The 22,688-nt window shown below is 46.2% G+C and overlaps 1 protein-coding gene across 1 annotated transcript in view; it reads left to right on the top strand.

Annotated features, from left to right (window-relative positions):
- The window catches only part of LOC144493944 (dynein axonemal heavy chain 8-like), a 1,661,706-nt gene that overhangs the window by 1,524,396 nt on the left and 114,622 nt on the right, over window positions 1-22,688 (top strand). Inside the window, exons 90-91 of the mRNA XM_078213521.1 lie at window positions 8,000-8,155; window positions 12,165-12,281. Coding sequence (XP_078069647.1) covers window positions 8,000-8,155; window positions 12,165-12,281 — 273 coding nt within the window. The remainder of the gene's footprint in view (window positions 1-7,999; window positions 8,156-12,164; window positions 12,282-22,688) is intronic.

Consider the following 22,688-nt stretch of genomic DNA (forward strand, 5'->3'; position numbering starts at 1 on the left):
CCAGAAGGACGTGGAGGCTTTGGAGAGAGTACAGAGGAGGTTTACCAGGATGTTGCCTGGTATGGAGAGGCTTAGTTATGAGGAGAGATTGGGTAAACTGGGGTTGTTCTCCCTGGAAAGACGGAGGATGAGGGGAGACTTAATAGAGGTGTATAAAGTTATGAAAGGCATAGATAGGGTAAACGGTGGGAAGCTTTTCCCCAGGTCGGTGGTGACGTTCATGAGGGGTCATGGGTTCAAGGTGAAGTGGGGGAGGTTTAACACAGATATCAGAAGGACATATTTTACACAGAGGGTGGTGGAGGCCTGGAATGCGCTGCCAGGCAAGGTGGTGGAGGCGGACACACTGGGAACGTTTAAGACTTATCTAGATAGCCATATGAACGGATTGGGAATGGAGGGATACAAAAGAATGGTCTAGTTTGGACCAGGGAGCGGCACGGGCTTGGAGGGCCGAAGGACCTGTTCCTGTGCTGTATTATTCTTTCTTTGTTCTTTCGAAAACGCATTCAATGGATAGGTTTGCAAGGCCCCTTCAGACCCTGACATTGCCATAATATCTCCATGTTAGGGCTGACCCAGGAATGTGTTTCCTAAATTGTGAGTTCTTCATGAATCCAAGGTGATTGTGTAGTCCGAACCCCACTATTCACCTAATGGCCAGCACTTCAATGGTGGGGCCTTTTCAAGGGCCAAGAGTGGAATATATGTGGAGTCAGAGGAACAGTCTCCTAGAAATACTCAGATACTGAAGCATTTTATATCCAAATGCAGCAAGGCCTGCACAATATCCAGACTTGAGCTGTGGATGTGATCATCTGGACTTCCAAAAGGCATTTGATAAGGTGCCACACAAGAGACTAGTCCAGAAGGTTAGATCCCAGTGGGTTTGGAGTAGAGTAATGGCTTGGATTGAGGATTGGCTGACTGATAGACAGCAGAGGGTTGGGATACTGGGTCCTTCTCCAGTTGGCAATCTGTAACTAATGTGGTCCTGCAGGGTTCAGTTCTCGGACCACGACTATTTGCAATCTATATTCATGATCTACAAGCAGGGACAGAGTGTAACATAGCAAAATTTGCTGATGACATGGAAAAAGGTGGGAAAGCAGGACATAAAAAGTTTAAATGGATATTGACAGGCTAGGGGAATGGGATAGAATCTGGCAGATAGAATTTAATGTGGATAACTGCAAGGTTTCCATTTTGGCCAGAAAAATAAAAGGGTAAATTACTATTTAAATGGGAAACAGATTCAAAAGGCGTTTGTGCATGAGGGATCTGGGTGTCCTTGTGCATGAGTCTCAGAAAGTGGGTATGGAAGTGCAGAATGTTATAAGGAAGGCAAATGGAATCTTGGCATTTATTGCAAAGGGTCTAGGGTAGAAAAGTAGAGAAGTGTTGTTACAATTATATAAGGCATTGTGAGCCCACACTTGGAATATTGTGTTCAGTCTTGGTCACCTTCTTTAAGGAAGGATGTGGTGGAATTGGAAGCGGTTCAGAAGTTTTAAAAAAAGTTTATTTATTACTGTCAGAAGTAGGCTTACATTAACACTGCAATGCAGTTACTGTGAAAATCCCCTAGTCACCACACTCTGGTGCCTGGCCAATGCACCTAACCAACACACCTTTTGGAACGTGGAGGAAACCGGAGCACCCAGAGGAAATCCACTCAGACATGCGAGATCATGCAGACTCCACACAGACAGTGACCCAAATTGGGATTTGAATCATGGTCCCTGGTGCTGTGAGGCAGCAGTGCTAACCACTGTGCTGCCAATTGTTTCCAGGTTTGAAGAGATTGTCATATGAAGAGCGGTTGAGTGGCTTGGACTTGCACTCGCTGGAGTACAGAAGAGTGAGGGGGGATTTGATTGAGGTATATGAAATACTCAATGGGATTAATAAAGTAAATGTTAACCCCCTTCTAGAACAGCCTAGGACAGGAGGTTATGGTTGTAGAAGAAGAGGGGGGAGGTTCAAGACAAAGATAAGGAGAAGCTACTTCTCACAGAGGGTTGTGAATCTATGAAACTTACTGCCCCAGAGTGCAGCGGATGCAGAATCAAACAATTGATTCAAGAAGAGATAGATAAATATTTGATCGAAAGTGGAATAAGGGGTTATGGGGAAAAGGCAAGGAAATGGAGTTAGGATGAGATGGAGATCAGCCATGATCATACAGAATGAGGGAGCGGGCTCAAAGGGCTGAATTGCCTACTCTCGCTCCTAATTCCTCATAACATTCACGTCACACAAGTGCCAGGACCATCTCCAACATGAGAGAATCTAACCATTTCACCTTGACATTCAATGGCATTACCATCTCTGAACCATCCTGGAATTTCCTCCCTAATAACACTGTGGGTGTACATACACCTCAGGAACTTCAGCAGTTCAAGAAGGCAGCTCACCACCATCTTCTGAAGAGCAACTAGGAATGGGCAATAAATGCTGGCTTAACCAGTGACACCCACGTCCCATAAAATGAATACATGAATAAATTAAAGCAGAAAGATGCTGCAAAAACTCAGCCAATCTGGCACATCTGTGGAGAGAGAAAAACAGAGTTAACGTTTTGAGTCAACATGTCGATTCTTGGGGAAATAGAGCACCGGACCTGCAAAGGACACTCTTCTGGGGGCACAGGATAAAGGGAGTGTGAGGCTCAGAGGCCTCATAGAATCATAGCGTGCAGATGAGGTCTGACAGCCCACCGAGTCTGCACCAGCACACGAGAAACACCTGAACTCCCACCTAATCCCACTTACTAGCATTTGGCCCATAGCCTTGAATGTTATGACATGCCAAGTGCTCATTTATGTACTTTTTAAAGGATGTGAGGCAACCTGACTCCCGAGCAAAGCATTCCAGACCATCACCTTCTGGGTAGGAAAGTTGAAAAGTTTGCAACTGTCTGAGCAACAGCAGCCTGTGTAAAAACAGTCTTAAAACAGTAATGCATTTAACATGGTACAACATTTAGTGAAACAGCCACAAAAAGTAACAAAGGTCGAGGGACAGAAAAATCAGAGAAGACCCAGATAGAGGAAAATTCTACAGTATCCGTAAGCAATGCAAGATCTCAGCAGAGTAAATTAAGGCCTCAAGTAAGTTAACGCTGGAGCTTAGAGGAGGTAATAAGCCCTCAAGGAAGAGGCAACACCAGACTCAGAGTAGGCAGTAAAAGACCTCAGCGAAAGGGGGAGCACTGAGAAACCCTGGAGAGGCTGAAACACTGGAAGACCCCAGAGAAGTTGGAGTGCTGAGAAACCCCGGAGAGGGGGAAGTATTGGAAGACCTGGGCGGGGGGGGGTTGCGGTGCACAAAGAAAACCCAGAAAGAGGGCAAAAGAGACCCTTATTGACTAATTGAAGAGTTGACTGCAGCAAAATTCAGTTGTGTCCTAACCCCTTTGTGCTGTAATGAGAAGTTCCTTTCAAGTTTTATCAATGAAATGCAAGCAAACAAAAAAGCTGTGATCAGTCTAAAAGTAAGAAACAGTGCCACATTCGTGAACAAGCGGTGAAGGAACTGGAGTTAGAACATGAAGATGTGAATAAAAGATAAAAAGAGTTGAGAGAAAAAAGTACATGTGAAACTCAGCAAAATAATTCATAGCATGGAACTCGAAGGGCCAAGGAAATCCCATATAATTGATGGTATTAGATTGCTGAGGGGTTCGAGAACTGCTCGTCAAAGAGTGAAATGCATCAAAGGTTTAATCCATGGTGCCCCTGTATCATCTACTGCAAGAGTTGCCATACAATTGAAGCAGAGGTATCATTTACCAGAGCCATTACTGGGAATTCTCTAGAGATTCAGTTGAACAATTGAACGACCAGTCTGGTGGAAAACACAAATGAGCTTGAGAAACTGGCAGTCTGCAGAGAGGCAGAAACTGTCCAGTGTTCAAGGGTGCTGTGAAGGACATAGCCAAACCAAAAGGAAGGACAGAACTGTTGAACAAGTTAGCAAATCAGGAGAATTGTCTAATAAAAAAAGATAAGGAAGAAATGTTGTTAGAAAGGAATGATGGTTTTACCTTGGAAGAAATGCAAACAGATAAACTGAATGGATTGCAAAAGCACAGCAATGGACTAAAGGATGGTTGTGATTCTCTGTTGACAAAAGATTATTCCGGGAAAAAAATGCAGTAGTTTGAGGAAGAACTCCAATGTGTTCAGTAACTGAGTATTCAACTGGTGAAAAATATAATTTGACTGGAATTTTTTTGCAAAGTGCTGGAATCAAGGTTGGAATGATGAATGTGCAGGACCACAGGAACAGGGTGCAAGAGTGGGCCCAGGAAGCTAGGTGCAGACCCAGTGAGCCAAACGGCCTCCTCCTGCTTTGCAGGGACTCTATGGATCCTGCTTAGATGGTTGTTCTTTGTTCCATGCATCCACTTCTTCCTCCATACCAAAGTGTCCTGCATGCTGTCTTCACCAGTTGCAATGCTTGCATGAGGCAAATGGATTAAGAGTAAAACTGGTGATTGCTGAGAATGAGACTCAGAAGTTTCAGAAACTAGGAGCTTTGAACAGAGAGAGGAATCACCAAAAATAATTTAAGTTGTAGAAAAGATAAAAAAACAAGGTGAATTAACTGACAGCTAACTAAAACAAAAGTTGCTAAAATGAAGTCAAGAGGAAGGATAGCTTAATGAGACGGTGTGAGATGGAGCAGAGAAGAGTTCTCTCGGCAAAGAAGGACCACTTGGGGTTGTCAGTGCATCGAAGGGTATTTCAGATGAATATCAAGATAAAAGAAAACAGTTGTTAATTCTGGGAGATGGAGCTAGAAATGGCTCAGACCAAACAGCAACGGTGAAGACAGCGTGCAGGATGCTTCGGTATGGAGGAAGAAGTGGATGCATGGAATAAAGAACAACCATCTAAGCAGAATCCATAGAGTTCTTGCAGTGCAGGAGGAGATCTTTCGGCTCACTGCATCTGCGCCAAGCTACCTAGGCCCACTCCTCCACCCTGTCCCTGTGGTCCTGCACATTGATCAGGACAAATCCACCTGGCCTGCACATCTTAATTGTGGGGGTGGGGAGGCCGGAGAACCCGGAGGGGACCCACAGGGAGAGCGTGCAACAGACAGTCACCCAGGACTGGAGTTGGACCAGGGACCCTTGTGCTGTGAGGCAGCAGTGCTGACCTCTGTGCCACTGTACTTCCCAGAAGATTGGCTGATACGGAAGACGAAAGGGAGAGATTGGTAAATCAAGCCAGTCAGCTGAAGGAGATGTGCTCGGGAGAACTAGACAGAGCAGTAGAGAAGGAAACTGAGATTACATGCCAAAGCAAGATTGCTGAAATGATCACATAATAGAAAAACACAAGAACCAGTATGAGAAAATAGTCAATGAAAAAGATGTTGAATTGGAATGCAAGGAAGAGAAGGAACTCTGACACGACCTAAACCACACCATTTCCTTCACAAGTGACAAAGAAGATTGTGTATAGAGATTGTGTATAAGCTGTCAAGATATAAGAGGGTGTTGCATTGTGATGATGGCATCTACATGCATTGTAGAGTAAGGTGTGTGACAGAGAAAAGGATCAAACAATGATTGGAGTGACACTGTCCGCAGAGTAAAGTATGTAGTCCTTAACATGTGCACAATCTAGGACAGAATTCAGAAAGCAGCAAGCCTGGATGGAAGAATCCCACGCAAGACCATATTTGGAACTGTGCATAGTTGAAGCCTACGACTTGAAGTAGTATAAAATCATAGAATCGCTACAGTGCAGTAGGAGGCCGTTTGGCCCATTGTCTGCACCAACCACAATTCCACCCAGGCCTTATCCCCGCAACCCCACATATTTACCCCACTAATCCCTCTAACAAAGCATCCCGGACACGAAGGGGCAATTTAGCATGGCAAATGCACCTAACCTGCACATCTTTGGGCTGTGGGAGGAAACCGGAGCACCTAGAGGAAGCCCACTGTTGCGAAGTTGGGAAGAGTAATTATAGATTGAGAGGTAGCAAGTTAGAATTTGGTGTTTGTAAAATTGTAAAATGCTAAGGGGGAAGGAATTTGCATGGTCCCGTTAAAAGGTGGGGATTTTTCTGTAGAGATTTTTTAAAATGCAAGTACATAGGGAGCCCAAACTAAAACATTTGGATCAAGAGGTCAAGCAGCAGTTTTTACCAAGACAACAGGTTTTTGATTTTAGGTAATCAATTTAAATCAGGCACTTAGATACCAAAAACCTTGTAAATTTAAATCTGATGGTTTTGACAATCTAGGACCAATCCTATTGTGGGAAATATGATATGTCATCATGGGTATAAAAAAAGAGGAAATGGGACAAAGGGGTAGAATAACTGCCACCTGCCAGAGCTAATAGCCCTCAGCTCTCAACTCTCAAGAGAGAGAGAATCACTGGCTCTCATAGCTTCACCTATGTCTCAGAGAAAGCACCATCTAGATAGCAAAGGTACCAAAGAAGAAAGAAGTTCCAGGCAGAAGAATCAACAGAGAAAGCCCAGAATATTCTGGAAGACACGAAGCCTGGTTGTAATTTAGAGTGTGACTAAATCCTATTTTTGTTAATGAGTGGGAATTGTATTTCATGGAACAGCATACATTTAAAATCTTGATTTATTCGGGAATAGTTGGAAGGGATTTATTCGGTTTATCAATAGTTTAGTTAATTTGTTCACTATTGGTTAGATGAATAAATTGTTACATGTTGATTTTAGAGAGAGTGTCAGGGATTTATTTTGTATTTAACCACTAGGAGTTGCTGAAGTGCAGGTCACACCACTTCACACTCACTCTTTACAGGTTATAAGGCAAGGTACTCCTCTTTGGGTGTTAGTTCTCAGAGTGCAGATCAACCTCTGCTTTATAACACCACGCAGAAGGAGGCGAATGTGCAAACTTCACACAGACAGTGACTCAAGCCGGAATTGAATCCAGGTCCCTGGAGCTGTGAGGCAGCAGTGCTAGCCATTGTGCCACCGTGCTGCCCATGTGAAATGAAAGCCTCAAGATCCCTCCATTGAACAATTGCTACATCAATGTACAAATGTCTAACTTGTGTGTATCATGATTATTCACAATCGGTTGAGTGAGTCAATTTTGAAGACTGTATAAGAAAGTTAAAGGTGGATGTTGTGAATGTGGTGTTTGTCTCTTTAAGACAATACAGCAATAGACGGTCACCAGACTTGAGGGACCAATGGAAACAGAGAGTGAGTCCTCTCAGCAGAATCTTCTGGAAGCATGGAGTAAGCATGTTGAACTGGGCTCCACCCAGGGCAGCCTGCATAAACCTCCTGCACCTAAGTTTCTCTGTTCAATAAATAACTTCCTTGTTCCAACAAGGTCTGAAGCTTTTCTTAATGATTGTAGATGCTGGCCATACAAATAATATAACACCCTCATTTTGTAAAGGTATGCACATTCCCATGAGCATCACCAGTCTTCAATCATTTATTCTTTGTATATAAATGTAAATGTAAAAATATAGCATTTGAGCCAAGCACAATCCTGCCATCACCCAATGACTTGACCTCTTTTCTAGCAGGGTCATTGGGGATCTATTGAAAACCAGAACTTGTTTAATTTTTCCCTTGCTAATCCCAGGATGTTTCAGGCATTTGTTCTGTGGAAGGATCATTTAGATCCAAAATTTTAACTCCGTTTCACTCCACAGATGCTGCCAGACCTGCTGAGTTGCAGCATTTTCTGTTTTGATCAGATTTCCAGCATCTGCAGTATTTTGCTTTTATTTGTATGTCTATTCTAACTAAACAATTAACAGCAGAGGTCAGGTTGAAAACTAGGTCATTCTGGTCTGCTTGGTTTACTTTGACACTGGAGAATATATTTACCAAATGAGCTATCAGCAAGCTACGCGGATAGCATCTTGATAAAGAAGTCACTAAATCCTGTAAACCTGTGCCCAACTCTGATTGTTTAAAGTTATATTTATTACTTCCATTACTTACTTGTCCATTTTCTATTTTGCAGACATCCATTAAGTACACCAATGAGCCCCCTCAGGGAGTGCGGGCAGGACTAAAAAGAACATTTACCGGGATCTCTCAAGACCAAATAGAATATTCAAACTTGCCCATGTGGAAACCACTACTGTATGCAGTCGCTTTCCTGCACACCACTGTCCAAGTAATAGAAGCCAGAGCTGACTGCGCTGTATCTGATCATATATTCGAGAGTTATACTCATTGAGTAAATCTGATTGATATCATATTTCAGATGTGAGACTGAGTGGGTGGGCAGTATTTGCTGGTGTACCATTGTCTCCTGTTTTCACTTGTCATCTGAACAGTTAACAAAAGCCAGAGGCAACTTTCTTTACATGTGCCTAATAGTGTCATTGACCCCCACCTGCACTTTGAACTTTGGCCCAAGTAAGAAAGTCAATGTTACTTGCCCGCACAAATGGTTAGGAAGCAACAGCTGGTTGGAGGATAGAACCAAGAGAGGCAGCAGGTTACCAGCCAAAATTGAAGAAACGATAGCTGTCATGAAACCAAGTTACAGAAAAGGGAATTTTTGAAAGGCTTGCAGTTTGCAGCGGAGCCTGATGCACCAGGGCAGGGGAGACAAGAAGAGCAGTGTTGTTCTATTAAGAACACCAATGAGCCCCCTCAGCAAGCGCATGAAGAACATGTACAAATAACTCAAAGCTACCCATGTGGAAATTCATGCTGTAATTTTCTTGCACACCACTGTCTCGGAAATGGAATGTAGAAATAGAGTCATGGAGGTTTACAGCATGGAAACAGGCCCTTCGGCCCAATTTGTCCACGCCGCCCTTTTTTTTAAAAACCCCTAAGCTAATCCCAATTGCCCGCATTTGGCCCATGTCCCTCTATACCCATCGTACCCATGTAACTATCTAAATGCTTTTTAAAAGACAAAATTGTACCCGCCGCTACTACTACCTCTGGCAGCTTGTTCCAGACACTCACCACCCTCTGTGTGAAAACATTGCCCCTCTGGACACTTTTGTATCTCTCCCCTCTCACCTTAAACCTATGCCCTCCAGTTTTAGATTCCCCTATCTTTGGGAAAAGATATTGACTATCTACCTTGTCTATGCCCCTCATTATTTTACAGACCTCTATAAGATCACACCTCAGCCTCCTACGCTCCAGAGAAAAAAATCCCAGTCTATTCAGCCTCTCCTTATTACTCAATCCATCAAGTCCCGGTAGCATCCTAGTAAATCTTTTTTGCACTCTTTCTAGTTTAATAATATCCTTTCTATAATAGGGTGACCAGAATTGCACACAGTATTCCAAGTGTGGCCTTACCAATGTCTTGTACAACTTCAACAAGACATCCCAACTCCTGTATTCAATGTTCTGACCAATGAAACCAAGCATGCCGAAGGCCTTCTTCACCACTCTGTCCACCTGTGAGTCCACTTTCAAGGAGTTATGAACGTGTACCCCTAGATCTCTTTGTTCTGTAACTCTGCCCAATGCCCTACCATTAACTGAGTAAGTCCTGCCCTGGGTCAATCTACCAAAATGCATCACCTAAATTAAACTCCATCTGCCATTGGTCAGCCCACTGGCCCAATTGATCAAGATCCCGTTGCAATTGGAGATAACCTTCCTCACTGTCCACTATGCCACCAATCTCAGTGTCATCTGCAAACTTACTAACCATGCCCCCTATATTCTCATCCAAATCATTAATATAAATGACAAATAACAGTGGGCCCAGCACTGATCCCTGAGGCACACCGCTGGTCACAGGCCTCCAGTTTGAAAAACATCCCTTTACAACCACCCTCTGGCTTCTGTCAAGAAGCTAATTTTATATCCATTTAGATTCCTCAGCCTGGATCCCGTGAGATTTAACTTTATGCAACAACCTATCATGCGGTACCTTGTCAAAGGCCTTGCTAAACTCCATGTAGACAACATCAACTGCACTGCCCTCATCTACCTTCTTGGTTACCCCTTCAAAAAACTCAATTAAATTTGTGAGACATGATTTTCAACTCACAAAGCCATGCTGACTGTCCCTAATTAGTCCTTGCATCTCTAAATGCCTGTAGATCCTGTCTCTCAAAATACCTTCCAACAATTTACTCACCACAGATGTGAGGCTCATTGGCCTGTAGTTCCCAGGCTTTTCCCTGCAGCCCTTTTTAAATAAAGGCACAACATTTGCCACTCTCCAATCTTCAGGCACCTCACCCGTGACTATCGATGATTCAAATATCTCGGCTAGGGGACATGCAATTTCCTCCCTAGCCTCCCACAATGTCCTGGGATATACTTCATCAGGTCCCGGGGATTTATCTACCTTGATGCGCTTTAAGACTTCCAGCACCTCCTTCTCTGTAATATGTCCACTCCTCAAGACATCACTATTTATTTCCCCAAGTTCCCTAACATCCATGTTTTTCTCAACAGTAAATACTGATGAGAAATATTCATTTAGGATCTCACCCATCTCTTGTGGATCCGCACATAGATGTCCTTGTTGACCCTTAAGAGCCCCTACTCTCTCCCTCGTTACTCTTTTGCCCTTTATGTATTTGTAGAAGCTCTTTGGATTCTCCTTTGCCTTATCTGCCAAAACAATTTTGTGTCCCTTTTTTGCCCTCCTGATTTCTCTCTTAACTCTACTCCTACACCTCCTATACTCTTCAAGAGATCCCTTGATCCCAGCTGCCTATGAATGTCATGTGCCTCTTTCTTCTTCTTGACCAGGGCCTCAATATCCCGAGTCATCCAGGGTTCCCGACTTCTGCCAGCCTCGCCCTTCACTCTAAGAGGAACGTGTTTACCCTGAACCCTGGTTAACACACTTTTGAAAGCATGTCACTTACCAGACGTCCCTTTTCCTTCCCACAGACTCCCCCAATTAACTTTTGAAAGTCCCTTTCTGATACCATCAAAATTGGCCTTATCCAAATTTGGCTTCTTGTGCATTTCCAATCCCTTTGCCCCACCATTATTTTTACTTAATTCATTCATGGGATGTGGGTGTTGCTGGCTGGGCCTGCATTTATTACCCCTGAACTGAGTGGCTTGTTCGGTCATGGGCATTTAAGGAGCAACCACATTGTTGAGGATCTGGAGTCCCATGTAAGGTAAGGATGGCAGATTGCCTTAGCGAACCAGATGGGTTTTTACAACAATCAATTCATGTCATCATAAGACGTTCAATTCAGAATGATTTTATTGAATTTACTTTTCACCATCTGCCATAGAATTTGAACCTGAGTCCCCAGAGCATTGTCCTGGATCCCTGGATTATTCGTCACCTGCCAATGGTAATTTTGGCTTTTGAGGCTGTAAATTCTGTAATGTCATCCCTAAACCTCTCCAGTTTTCTACCTCTCCTCCTTTAAGATGCTCCTTACAAATCTACCACTCTGACCAAACTTTCACCAACTATTCCAATATCTACTTTTAAGGCTCAATGTCATATTTATAGAGTCATACAGTGCAGAAAAGGCCCTTTGACCCATCGAGTCGGCACCAACGATAACTACCACTAAAGCCACGCTAATCCCATTCTCCAGCATTTGTCCCATATCCTTGAATGTGGTCATTCAAATATTTTTTAAAGGTTGTCAGGTTTCCGGCCTTTTCCAACTTCCCAGGCAGTGCATTCCAGATTCCCACCACCCTCTGAGTGGAATTTTCTTTCTCAAATCCCCTCCTGCCCCTTACCCTAAAATTATGCCCCCTCATGATTGACCCCTCAGCCAAGGGGAACAGCTGCTCCTTACTCACCCTGTCCTTATCCCTCATAGTCTTATACACCTCAATCATGTCCCCCCTCAGCTTTCTCTGCTCTAAAGAAAACAGTCCAAACCTGTCCTGTCTCCCCTTATGGCTCAAATGCTCCACCCAGGTGACATCCTGGTGAACCCCCTCTCGTGTTATCACATCCTTTCTAGAGTGAGGTGACCAGAACTGCAAACAGTACTCCAGCTGTGGCCTAACCAACGTTCTGTACACCTCCAACATTACCTTCCTGCTTTTGTACTCTATTTTGGTTGATAATTTTCTGATTAATCACCTTGTTAGATTAAATGTGCTATATGTAACTTATTGCTGTTGATGATGTTAACCTAAATCATTAGAAGGAACTTAAGATCTGGATTAAATGCAACAATTTACTTCCTATGAAATGTTAGGAACGCCGGAAGTTTGGTCCACTGGGATGGTGTATTCCATATGAATTTAACTCGTCAGATTTCACAGCCAGTGTCCAATTCATACAAAACCACCTGGACGATTGTGACAAAAAGAAGGTGTGTTGCAATCTTCTTAGAAGTATAAATATTAATTTTAGAAGTATTAATAATAATTAATGGCAGAACCCTTAAGAGTATTGATAGGCTGAGGGATCTGGGTGTACAGGCACACAGGTCACTGAAAGTGGCACCGCAAGTGGAGAAGGTAGTCAAGAGGCAGACGGCATGCTTGCCTCCATCGGCCGGGACACTGAGTTTAAAAATTGGCAAGTCATGTTGCAGCTTTATAGAACCTTAGTTAGGCCGCACTTGGAATATAGTGTTCAATTCTGGTCGCCACACTACCAAAAGGATGTGGAGGCTTTGGAGAGAGTACAGAAAAGCTTTACCAGGATGTTGCCTGGTTTGGAGAGCAATAGCTATGAGGAGAGGTTGGAGGAACTTGGTTAGTTCTCACTGGAACGACGGAGGTTGAGGGGAGACCTAATAGAAATCTGCAAGATGATGAGGGGCATGGACAGAGTGGATAGTCAGAAGCTTTTTCCCAGAATGGAAGAGCCAATTACTAGGGGGCATAGGTTTAAGGTGCGAGGGGCAAGGTTTAAAGAAGATGTACAAGGCAAGTTTTTTACACAGAGGGTGGTGGGTGCCTGGAACTCGGTGCTGGGGGAGATAGTGGAAGCAGATACGATAGTGACTTTTAAGGGGCATCTTGACAAATACATGAATAGGATGGAATAGGGGGATACAGTCCCCAGAAGGGTAGGGGGTTTTAGTTCAGTTGGGCAGCATGGTCGGCTGAAGGGCCTGCTCCTGTGCTGTAATCTTCTTTGTTTTTTGTTATAAAATAATGAGGGGCATAGATCAACTAGATCGTCAATATCTTTTCCCAAAGGTAGGGGAGTCTAAAACTGGAAGGCACAGGTTTAAGGTGAGAGGGGAGAGATACAAAAGGGTCCAGAGGGGCAGTTTTTTCACACAGAGGGTGGTGAGTGTCTGGAACAAGCTGCCAGAGGTAGTAGTAGAGGGGAGTACAATTTTGTCTTTTAAAAAGCATTTAGACAGTTACATGGGTAAGGTGGGTATCGAGGGATATGGGCCAAGTGCGGGCAATTGGGACTAGCTTAGTCGTTAATAAAAAAGGTTGGCATGGACAAGTTGGGCCGAAGGACCTGTGATGCGCATCAATTGGACACGAGGCACAAAGCTTCGGTAAAAGAAGGCTTTTATTAACTAACAATGGAACTAACAGAACTTTAACACACTATCCCAGACTGAAGAGGTCCCGCCCGAGCAGGGGGTCTTATACCTCTCCCAGGAGGCGGAGCCCGACTGGGATGTGCCACAACAGTAACAACCACAGGTGTATCAATCCCACCCTAGCCCAACAACAACATTAGAACAATCCCACAGCGTGAACACCCTAGCCCAACAACAACATTAGAACAACCCCACAGTGGGAACCAACGATGGTTCACCACATTCACCCCTCCTTTGAGAACAAAGGCCGGCGGGGTACGAAAACAGACTAAAATGTCAACAGATTATAAGTTCAGACGGTCTGGAGGACCGCACCGTCGTTGTGACCTCCTCAATACCGGCGGTGACACCAGAGTAGGTGCTTGCGGTGGCGTTCTCTCCAAAACAGCGTCCAGCTGTTCTCCCACGGACTCACAGGCCGGTTGACCCTGATGAAGCGTTAGTGCAGGGGATCCCGGTACCTTCTGCGATGGCGCCGATCTCCGGGTCTCAGGCAAGCTGTGCATTGGAGTATAACTGTTAAGCACTGGTCCCGGTGCTGTCCGCGCCACGTCCGGGGGAGAAATAAGGGATAAGGGATTCGTCACTGGGGGTATGGGAGCGACAGGAGTTGCTACGTCCCCTGCGGGTGCCAGGTCTCGGATCGAGACTGTGTCCTCTCGCCCGTCAGGATACGCCACATAGGCATACTGAGGGTTGGCGTGGAGGAGGTGGACCTGTTCGACCAAGGGGTCGGACTTGCGGGCCCTTACATGTCGCTGCAGAAGGACGGGTCCTGGGTACGTCAACCAGGCTGGTAAAGATATCCCCGAGGACGACTTCCGAGGGAATGAGAACATCCTCTCGTGGGGAGTAGCATTGGTTGCCGTACACAGGAGGGAGCGAATGGAGTGAAGCGCATTAGGGAGGACCTCCTGCCAATGGGAGACTGGAAGGCCTTTGGACTTCAGCGCCAATAGGACAGCCTTCCAGACTGTAGCATTCTCCCTCTCCACCTGTCCATTGCCCCTAGGGTTGTAACTCGTGGTCCTACTAGAGGCAATCCCGTATGAGAGCAGGAATTGCCTCAAGTCATTACTCATGAACGACGAGCCCCTGTCGCTATGGATATAGCTGGGGTACCCGAACAGGGTAAAAAGATCACGGAATGCCTTGATCACCGTGGCAGTCGATGTGTCCGCGCAGGGGACAACAAACGGGAACCGGGAGTACTCATCTATTATGTTCAGAAAGTACACGTTCCGATCTGTCGAGGGAAGGGGGCCCTTAAAATCCACACTCATCCTCTCGAAGGGGCGAGTGGCCTTGACCAAAAGTGCCCGGTCAGGTCGGTAAAAGTGCGGTTTGCATTCCGCGCAAATCCGACAGCTCCTTGTCACCGACCTGACGTCCTCCACCGAGTAAGGCAGGTTGCGGGCTTTGACAAAGTGGTAGAGCCGAGTGACCCCAGGATGGCACAGGTCAGTATGGAGGGCGTTCAAGCGATCCTCCTGCATAGTAGCGCATGTTCCGCGCGAGAGGGCATCCGAGGGCTCATTGAGTTTCCCTGGACGATACATTATATCGTCGTTATAGTTGGAGAGTTCAATTCTCCACCGCAAGATCTTATCATTCTTGATCTTGCCCCTCTGCGTGTTATTGAACATGAACGCCACGGACCGCTGGTCCGTGATCAGGGTGAACCGCTTTCCCGCCAGGTAATGGCGCCAGTGTCTGACGGCCTCCACAATGGCCTGGGCCTCCTTTTCCACCGCTGAATGCCGAATTTCGGGGCCTTGGAGGGTGCGGGAAAAAAACGCGACGGGCCTGCCCGCCTGGTTAAGTGTGGCGGCCAGGGCGAAATCAGATGCATCGCTTTCCACCTGAAAAGGGATGGATTCGTCTACCGCGTGCATCGTGGCTTTCGCGATGTCGTGTTTCAATTCCTTGAAGGCCAATTGGGCCTCTGGCGTGAGTGGAAAAGTCGTGGACTTAATAAACGGGCGGGCTTTGTCCGCGTAGTTGGGGACCCACTGCGCATAATAGGAGAAGAAGCCGAGGCATCTTCTCAGTGCTTTTGCGCTAGCGGGCAAGGGAAGTTCAGCAAGGGGGCGCATACGGTCTGGATCAGGGCCAATGACCCCGTTTTCCACCACGTATCCCAGGATGGCTAACCGGCGCGCACGGAATACACACTTCTCCCTGTTGTAGGTCAAATTCAGGCGAGATGCAGTGCGAAATATGATAGGATGAGGGATGAATTGGCTAAGGTAGACTGGGAGAGCAGGCTGGCAGGTAGGATAGCTGAGGAACAGTGGAGGATTTTTAAGGAGATCCTTTTCAGTTCTCAGCAAAAATATATTCCAGCAAAAAACAAGGATTGTAAGAAAAGGGAGAACCAGCCGTGGATAACGAAGGAAATAAAGGAGAGTATTAAAATAAAAACAGCTGCGTACAGAGTGGCCGAAAATAGTGGAGAAACAAGTGATTGGGAAAAATTTAAGAAACAACAAAGAGAGACTAAGAAAGCGATAAAGAAAGGAAGGATAGACTATGAAGCTAGGCTAGCAATTAATATAAAAAATGATAGTAAAAGTTTTTATAAATATATAAAAAGGAATAGAGTGGCTAGAGTGAATGTTGGACCCTTGGAGGACGAGAGGGGGGAGTTAATAGTGGGAAATGAGGATATGGCTGAGTCTTTAAATACGTTTTTTGTGTCGGTCTTCACGGTGGAGGACACAAATAGTTTGCCAAATATTAACGATAGAGGGTTGGCAGCAGGAGAAATACTTAATACGATTAATGTTACCAGAGAGGCAGTGCTGGGTAGACTAATGGGACTGAAGGTGGACAAGTCCCCGGGTCCGGATGGAATGCATCCCAGGGTATTGAAAGAAATGTCAGAGGTAATAGTGGATGCGTTAGTGATTATTTATCAAAACTCGTTGCATTCTGGGGTCGTGCCGGTTGATTGGAAAACGGCTAATGTTACGCCGCTGTTTAAAAAAGGAAGGAGACAAAAGGCGGGTAACTATAGGCCGGTCAGCTTAACGTCTGTAGTAGGGAAAATGCTGGAATCCATTATTAAAGAGGAGATAGCAGGGCATCTGGATAGAAATGGTTCGATCAATCAGACGCAGCATGGATTCATGAGGGGAAAGTCGTGCTTGACGAACATGTTGGATTTTTATGAAGATGTGACGAGGGCGGTTGATGGAGGAGAACCGGTGGATGCGGTGTTTTTGGATTTCCAAAAGGCGTTTGATAAGGTGCCCCATAAAAGGCTGCTGAAGAAGATTAGGGCACACGGAGTTGGGGGTAGTGTGTTAAAGTGGATTGGGGACTGGCTATCCGACAGGAAGCAAAGAGTCGGAATAAATGGGTGTTTTTCCGGTTGGAGGAAGGTAACTAGTGGCGTGCCGCAGGGATCGGTACTCGGGCCGCAACTGTTTACCATTTATATAGATGATCTGGAGGAGGGGACGGAGTGTAGGGTAACGAAGTTTGCAGACGACACAAAGATAAGTGGAAAAGTGAATCGTGTGGAGGACAGAGAAGATCTGCAGAGAGATTTGGACAGGCTGAGTGAGTGGGCGAGGATATGGCAAATGGAGTATAACGTTGATAAATGCGAGGTTATACACTTTGGAGGAAATAATAACAAATGGGATTACTATCTCAATGGAAACAAATTAAAACATGCTACCGTGCAAAGGGACCTGGGGGTCCTTGTGCATGAGACGCAAAAGCCCAGTCTGCAGGTACAACAGGTGATCAAGAAGGCAAATGGGATGTTGGCCTATATTGCGAGGGGGATAGAATATAAAAGCAGGGATGTCTTGATGCACCTGTACAGGGCATTGGTGAGGCCGCAGCTGGAATACTGTGTGCAGTATTGGTCCCCTTATATGAGGAAGGATATATTGGCATTGGAGGGAGTGCAGAGAAGGTTCACCAGGTTGATACCGGAGATGAGGGGTTTGGATTATGAGGAGAGACTGAGGAGATTGGGTTTGTACTCGTTGGAGTTTAGAAGGATGAGGGGGGATCTTATGGAGACTTATAAGATAATGCGGGGGCTGGATAGGGTGGAGGCGGAGAGATTCTTTCCACTTAGTAAGGAAGTTAAAACTAGAGGACACAGCCTCAAAATAAAGGGGGGTCGGTTTAAGACAGAGTTGAGGAGGAACTTCTTCTCCCAGAGGGTGGTGAATCTCTGGAATTCTCTGCCCACTGAGGTGGTGGAGGCTACCTCGCTGAATATGTTTAAAGCGCGGATGGATGGATTCCTGAGTGGTAAGGGAATTAAGGGTTATGGGGATCAGGCGGGTAAGTGGTACTGATCCACGTCAGATCAGCCATGATCTTATTGAATGGCGGGGCAGGCTCGAGGGGCTAGATGGCCTACTCCTGCTCCTATTTCTTATGTTCTTATGTTCTTATGTAAAAAGTTCTGGAGATTTGTGTCATGGTCCTGCTGATCATGGCCGCAGATGGTGACATTATCCAGGTACGGGAAGGTAGCCCGCAGCCTGTTCTGGTCCACCATTCGGTCCATTGCACGCTGGAAGACCGAGACCCCATTGGTGACACCAAATGGAACCCTAAGAAACTGATACAGATGACCATCCGCCTCAAAGGCCGTGTAGTGTCGGTCCTCTGGGCGAATGGGGAGTTGGTGGTAGGCGGACTTAAGGTCTATGATGGAGAACACCCGGTACTGCGCAATCTGATTGACCATATCAGATATGCGCGGGAGGGGATACGCATCCAGCTGCGCATATCGATTAATGGTCTGGCTGTAATCAATGACCATCCGGGGTTTGTTCCCGCTCTTGACCACCACAACCTGTGCTCTCCACGGACTAACACTGGGCTGTATGATCCCTTCTTTGAGGTGTCGCTGAACCTCAGATCTGATGAAGATCCGATCTTCAGTGCTGTAACGCCTACTTTTAGTAGCGATGGGCTTGCAGCCTGGTACCAGATTCTTGAATAAAGAGGGTGTGGTAATCTTTAATGTAGAAAGATTGCCTGCGGGGCGCTTTGGACAATTTGGAGACTGCAGCTGTTCCCCTACTGTCAGCGAAGGGAGTGGCCCACCGTACTGTAGGATCACACTCTTCATGTGGACCATAAAGTTTAGTCCGAGGAGAATTGGTGCGCAAAGATGCGGCAACACAAGGAGCCTGAATCGCTTGTAAATTGTGCCTTGCACTTTCAAGGTTACCACACAACGTCCTAGCACAGGGACAGACCGGGACCTTGATGCCATAGAGATTGTCTGTTTGGCAGGTTGAATCTGGAGTCCACACCTCTTTACAGTGTCAGGGTGAATAAAGCTCTCAGTGCTCCCGCTGTCAAACAGACAATAAATTGCACGACCATTTACCTGTATATCCATCATCGAACAGTCAAGCCTGTGGTGCTTAGCCTGGTTCAGGGTGTTCGACGCCACCGTTGGTCCGTGAACGTCACTGCAGGCAGCTGAGGTCGATGCTGAGGACCCCTGCTGGTCGCTCATGGTCATCGTCGACCAAAATGGCCGCCCCCATGAATCGCACATGGGTGAGGGCGCCAAACGTAGCGACTCCTGGTGGTCATCCTCCTCCGACTCCGTCGACCGCAATGGCGTCGTCCTGGACTCGCACGTGGACGAACCCCGTGAGTACTTCGACGACAATGGTGATGATCCCCGTTCAGAAGGGTCACAGGCCGCACTGCCGTTCTTGGGCTTCGATCTGCACACCTTCGCATAATGCCCCTTTTTACCGCATAGGTTACAGACTACCGCTTTAGCGGGACACTTTTGTCGTGGATGCTTGGCTCCTCCGCAGAAGTAGCACCGCGGGCCGCATAGGGCTGCAGCCGTCGTCTGGTCCACATGGGAGCACGCCATAATACTGCACTTCGAGCCCGTGGGGCGAGGAGGGATTTGCGACTGCTCCTGCCACGTTGTCTCCACGTGGTCCTCCGGATACAGGACCAAGCTCTTCGAAGCCGCCTCAAGCATTTCAGCTAATTCCATAGCTTGGGTCAGGTTGAGATTTCCCTTTTCTAGCAGCTTGAGATGGATGTATGAAGACCCGACCCCGGCCACAAACGCATCTCGGGCGAGGTCATACATGTACTGCTCAGCCGACACAGCTTTGCAGTCACAGCCCCTGGCTAGCTGCAAGAGCTCATTGGCGTAATCCTCCATGGTTTCGCCCGACTGCCGACGTCGTGTAGCGAGGAGGTAATGAGCGTGGATCTCGTTAGGAGGTTTCGTATAGCGCTTTTTTAAAAGCTCGAGGGCCCTCGGGTAAGTGGTGGCCGCACGGATCGCGAGGTAGACTGTGTCGCTTACCCTCGCATGGAGGACCCGGAGTCTGTCATCATCTGTGGTGACCGCTGCGGAGGCTGCCAGGTAATCTTCAAAACACTTCAGCCAGTGGTCGAAGGTGTTAGAAGCGCCCACCGCACGTGGATCTAGCGTCAGACGTTCTGGCTTTAGGATTTGCTCCATACTCTCCTTTTTTCTTCCGTCGAGAGCTTATTGTTAGTTAATAAAATTGATGCGCATCAATTGGACACGAGGCACAAAGCTTTGGTAAAAGAAGGCTTTTATTAACTAACAATGGAACTAACAGAACTTTAACACACTATCCCAGACTGAAGAGGTCCCGCCCGAGCAGGGGGTCTTATACCTCTCCCAGGAGGCAGAGCCCGACTGGGATGTGCCACAACAGTAACAACCACAGGTGTATCAATCCCACCCGAGCCCAACAACAACATTAGAACAATCCCACGGTGGGAACCAACGATGGTTCACCACAACCTGTTTCCATGCTGTAGACCTCTATGATTCTATGACCTCTATAATATTTAAAATTCAAAAATATTCATGTTTCCAGAATTACAGAATAATGGTTCAATTTAATCACCTTATTAAATTGTGTCCCAAATTTCGATTGGATAGGTAACTGGCTGTCTGATCGAAGACAGAGGGTGGTGGTCGATGGAAAATGTTCGGATTGGAGGCAGGTTGCTCGCGGTGTGCCACAGGGATCAGTGCTTGGTCCTCTGCTCTTTGTGATTTTTATTAATGACTTAGAGGAGGGGGCTGAAGGGTAGATCAGTAAATTTGCTGATGACACCAAGATTGGTGGAGCAGTGGATGAGGTGGAGGACTGTTGTAGGCTGCAAAGAGACATAGATAGGATGCAAAGCTGGGCTGAAAAATGGCAAATGGAGTTTAACCCTGATAAATGTGAGGTGATTCATTTTGGTAGGACTAATTTAAATGTGGATTACAGGGTCAAAGGTAGGGTTCTGAAGACTGTGGAGGAACAGAGAGATCTTGGGGTTCATGTCCACAGATCTCTAAAGGTTGCCACTCAAGTGGATAGAGCTGTGAAGAAGGCCTATAGTGTGTTAGCTTTTATTAACAGGGGGTTGGAGTTTAAGAGCCGTGGGGTTATGCTGCAACTGTACAGGACCTTGGTGAGACCACATTTGGAATATTGTGTGCAGTTCTGGTCACCTCACTGTAAGAAGGATGTGGAAGCGCTGGAAAGAGTGCAGAGGAGATTTACCAGGATGCTGCCTAGTTTGGAGGGTAGGTCTTATGAGGAAAGGTTGAGGGAGCTAGGGCTGTTCTCTCTGGAGCAGAGGAGGCTGAGGGGAGACTTAATAGAGGTTTATAAAATGATGAAGGGGATAGATAGAGTGAACGTTCAAAGACTATTTCCTCGAGTGGATGGAGCTATTACAAGGGGGCATAACTATAGGGTTCATGGTGGGAGATATAGGAAGGATATCAGAGGTAGGTTCTTTACGCAGAGAGTGGTTGGGGTGTGGAATGGACTGCCTGCAGTGATAGTGGAGTCAGACACTTTAGGAACATTTAAGTGGTTATTGGATAGGCACATGGAGCACACCAGGGTGATAGGGAGTGGGATAGCTTGATCTTGGTTTCAGATAAAGCTCGGCACAACATCGTGGGCCGAAGGGCCTGTTCTGTGCTGTACTGTTCTATGTTCTATGTTCTAAATTTAAGCAGATTTCCAACTTGATGTTTATCACATTTATTTCAAACCTGTTAATCATCTCAGCCTCACCTTTTGGGAAACATTTTAACTTGCCCTGCTCAGTGGCAACAGGAAGGGTATGAAGACAACCACCCTGTTCCCACTTGTTTAGTGATGAGGTCATGTCAGCTGCCCCACTCATTGAAACCTTGCAGGTTAGTGGTTTTCCTGAGTACAGTTAGTAGAAACAGGAATTCACCCTACATTGTGGGAGAAAAGTCTGGGCATCCATTGCGTCGAATGCCTCCACACTTTCACACCTTTGAACAGCCCCCTTCTGCCAACTCTCCTCCTTTGATTCCAGCAGGTGACCTCCAGGCCAAAGTCAAGTGGTTACGTTCTTGCCTGCTGTGGGCAGACAGCTGACCCGCCATATGTCAGGAAGACTCAGATGTTAAAATTGTTTAAAATGTATTTATTAATGTCACAAGTAGGCTTACATCAAAACTGCAATGAAGTTACTGTGAAAATCCCCACAATTGCCATACTCTGGCACCTGTTCGGGTACACTGGGGGAGAATTTAGCGTGGCCAATGCACCTAACCAGCACGTCTTTCAGACTGTGGGAGGAAACTGGAGACCTAGAGGAAACCCATGCAGACACAGGGAGAATGACCAGACTCCACACAGACAGTGACCCAAACCGGGAATTGAACCAAAGTCCCTGGTGCTGTGAGGCAGCAGTGCTAACCACAGTGCCGCGCCATGTGGCCAAGAGCAATGGTATCAGAATAAATAGCAAACTAGCTACAAAACAGAAATCAGAGAAAGGTTTTGGATAATAAAAACATAAATGCTGAAGATACTCAGCAGCACAGTCAACATCCGTGCAGAAAAACAGAATTAATTTGACAGAATTTTCCATCTTTGAAACTAATGGCCCAATTTTACCAACACATTGCGCCGTTTTCGGGCAGGAAAACTTGGGTAAAGTCAGACGTGAGGCGAGTAGTGCAATCGGCGACTGCCTCCGTGCCTGTCCGCCCTTTACCAAGCGCCTCAAATGGCCATGATCAGCACCGCGCCCAAAACGGGCGCGATGTCAATTTAAATCCATTTGCATTCCTTTAAATTGACCTAATGGGCTGGACGCCCAAACTTATGAGCATTTCCCCCTTTACCACTGTGTTCGCCCATCCAGATTCGGTGC

This window comes from Mustelus asterias, chromosome 5 (genome assembly GCF_964213995.1).
Source record: "Mustelus asterias chromosome 5, sMusAst1.hap1.1, whole genome shotgun sequence".
Lineage (NCBI taxonomy): Eukaryota > Metazoa > Chordata > Chondrichthyes > Carcharhiniformes > Triakidae > Mustelus > Mustelus asterias.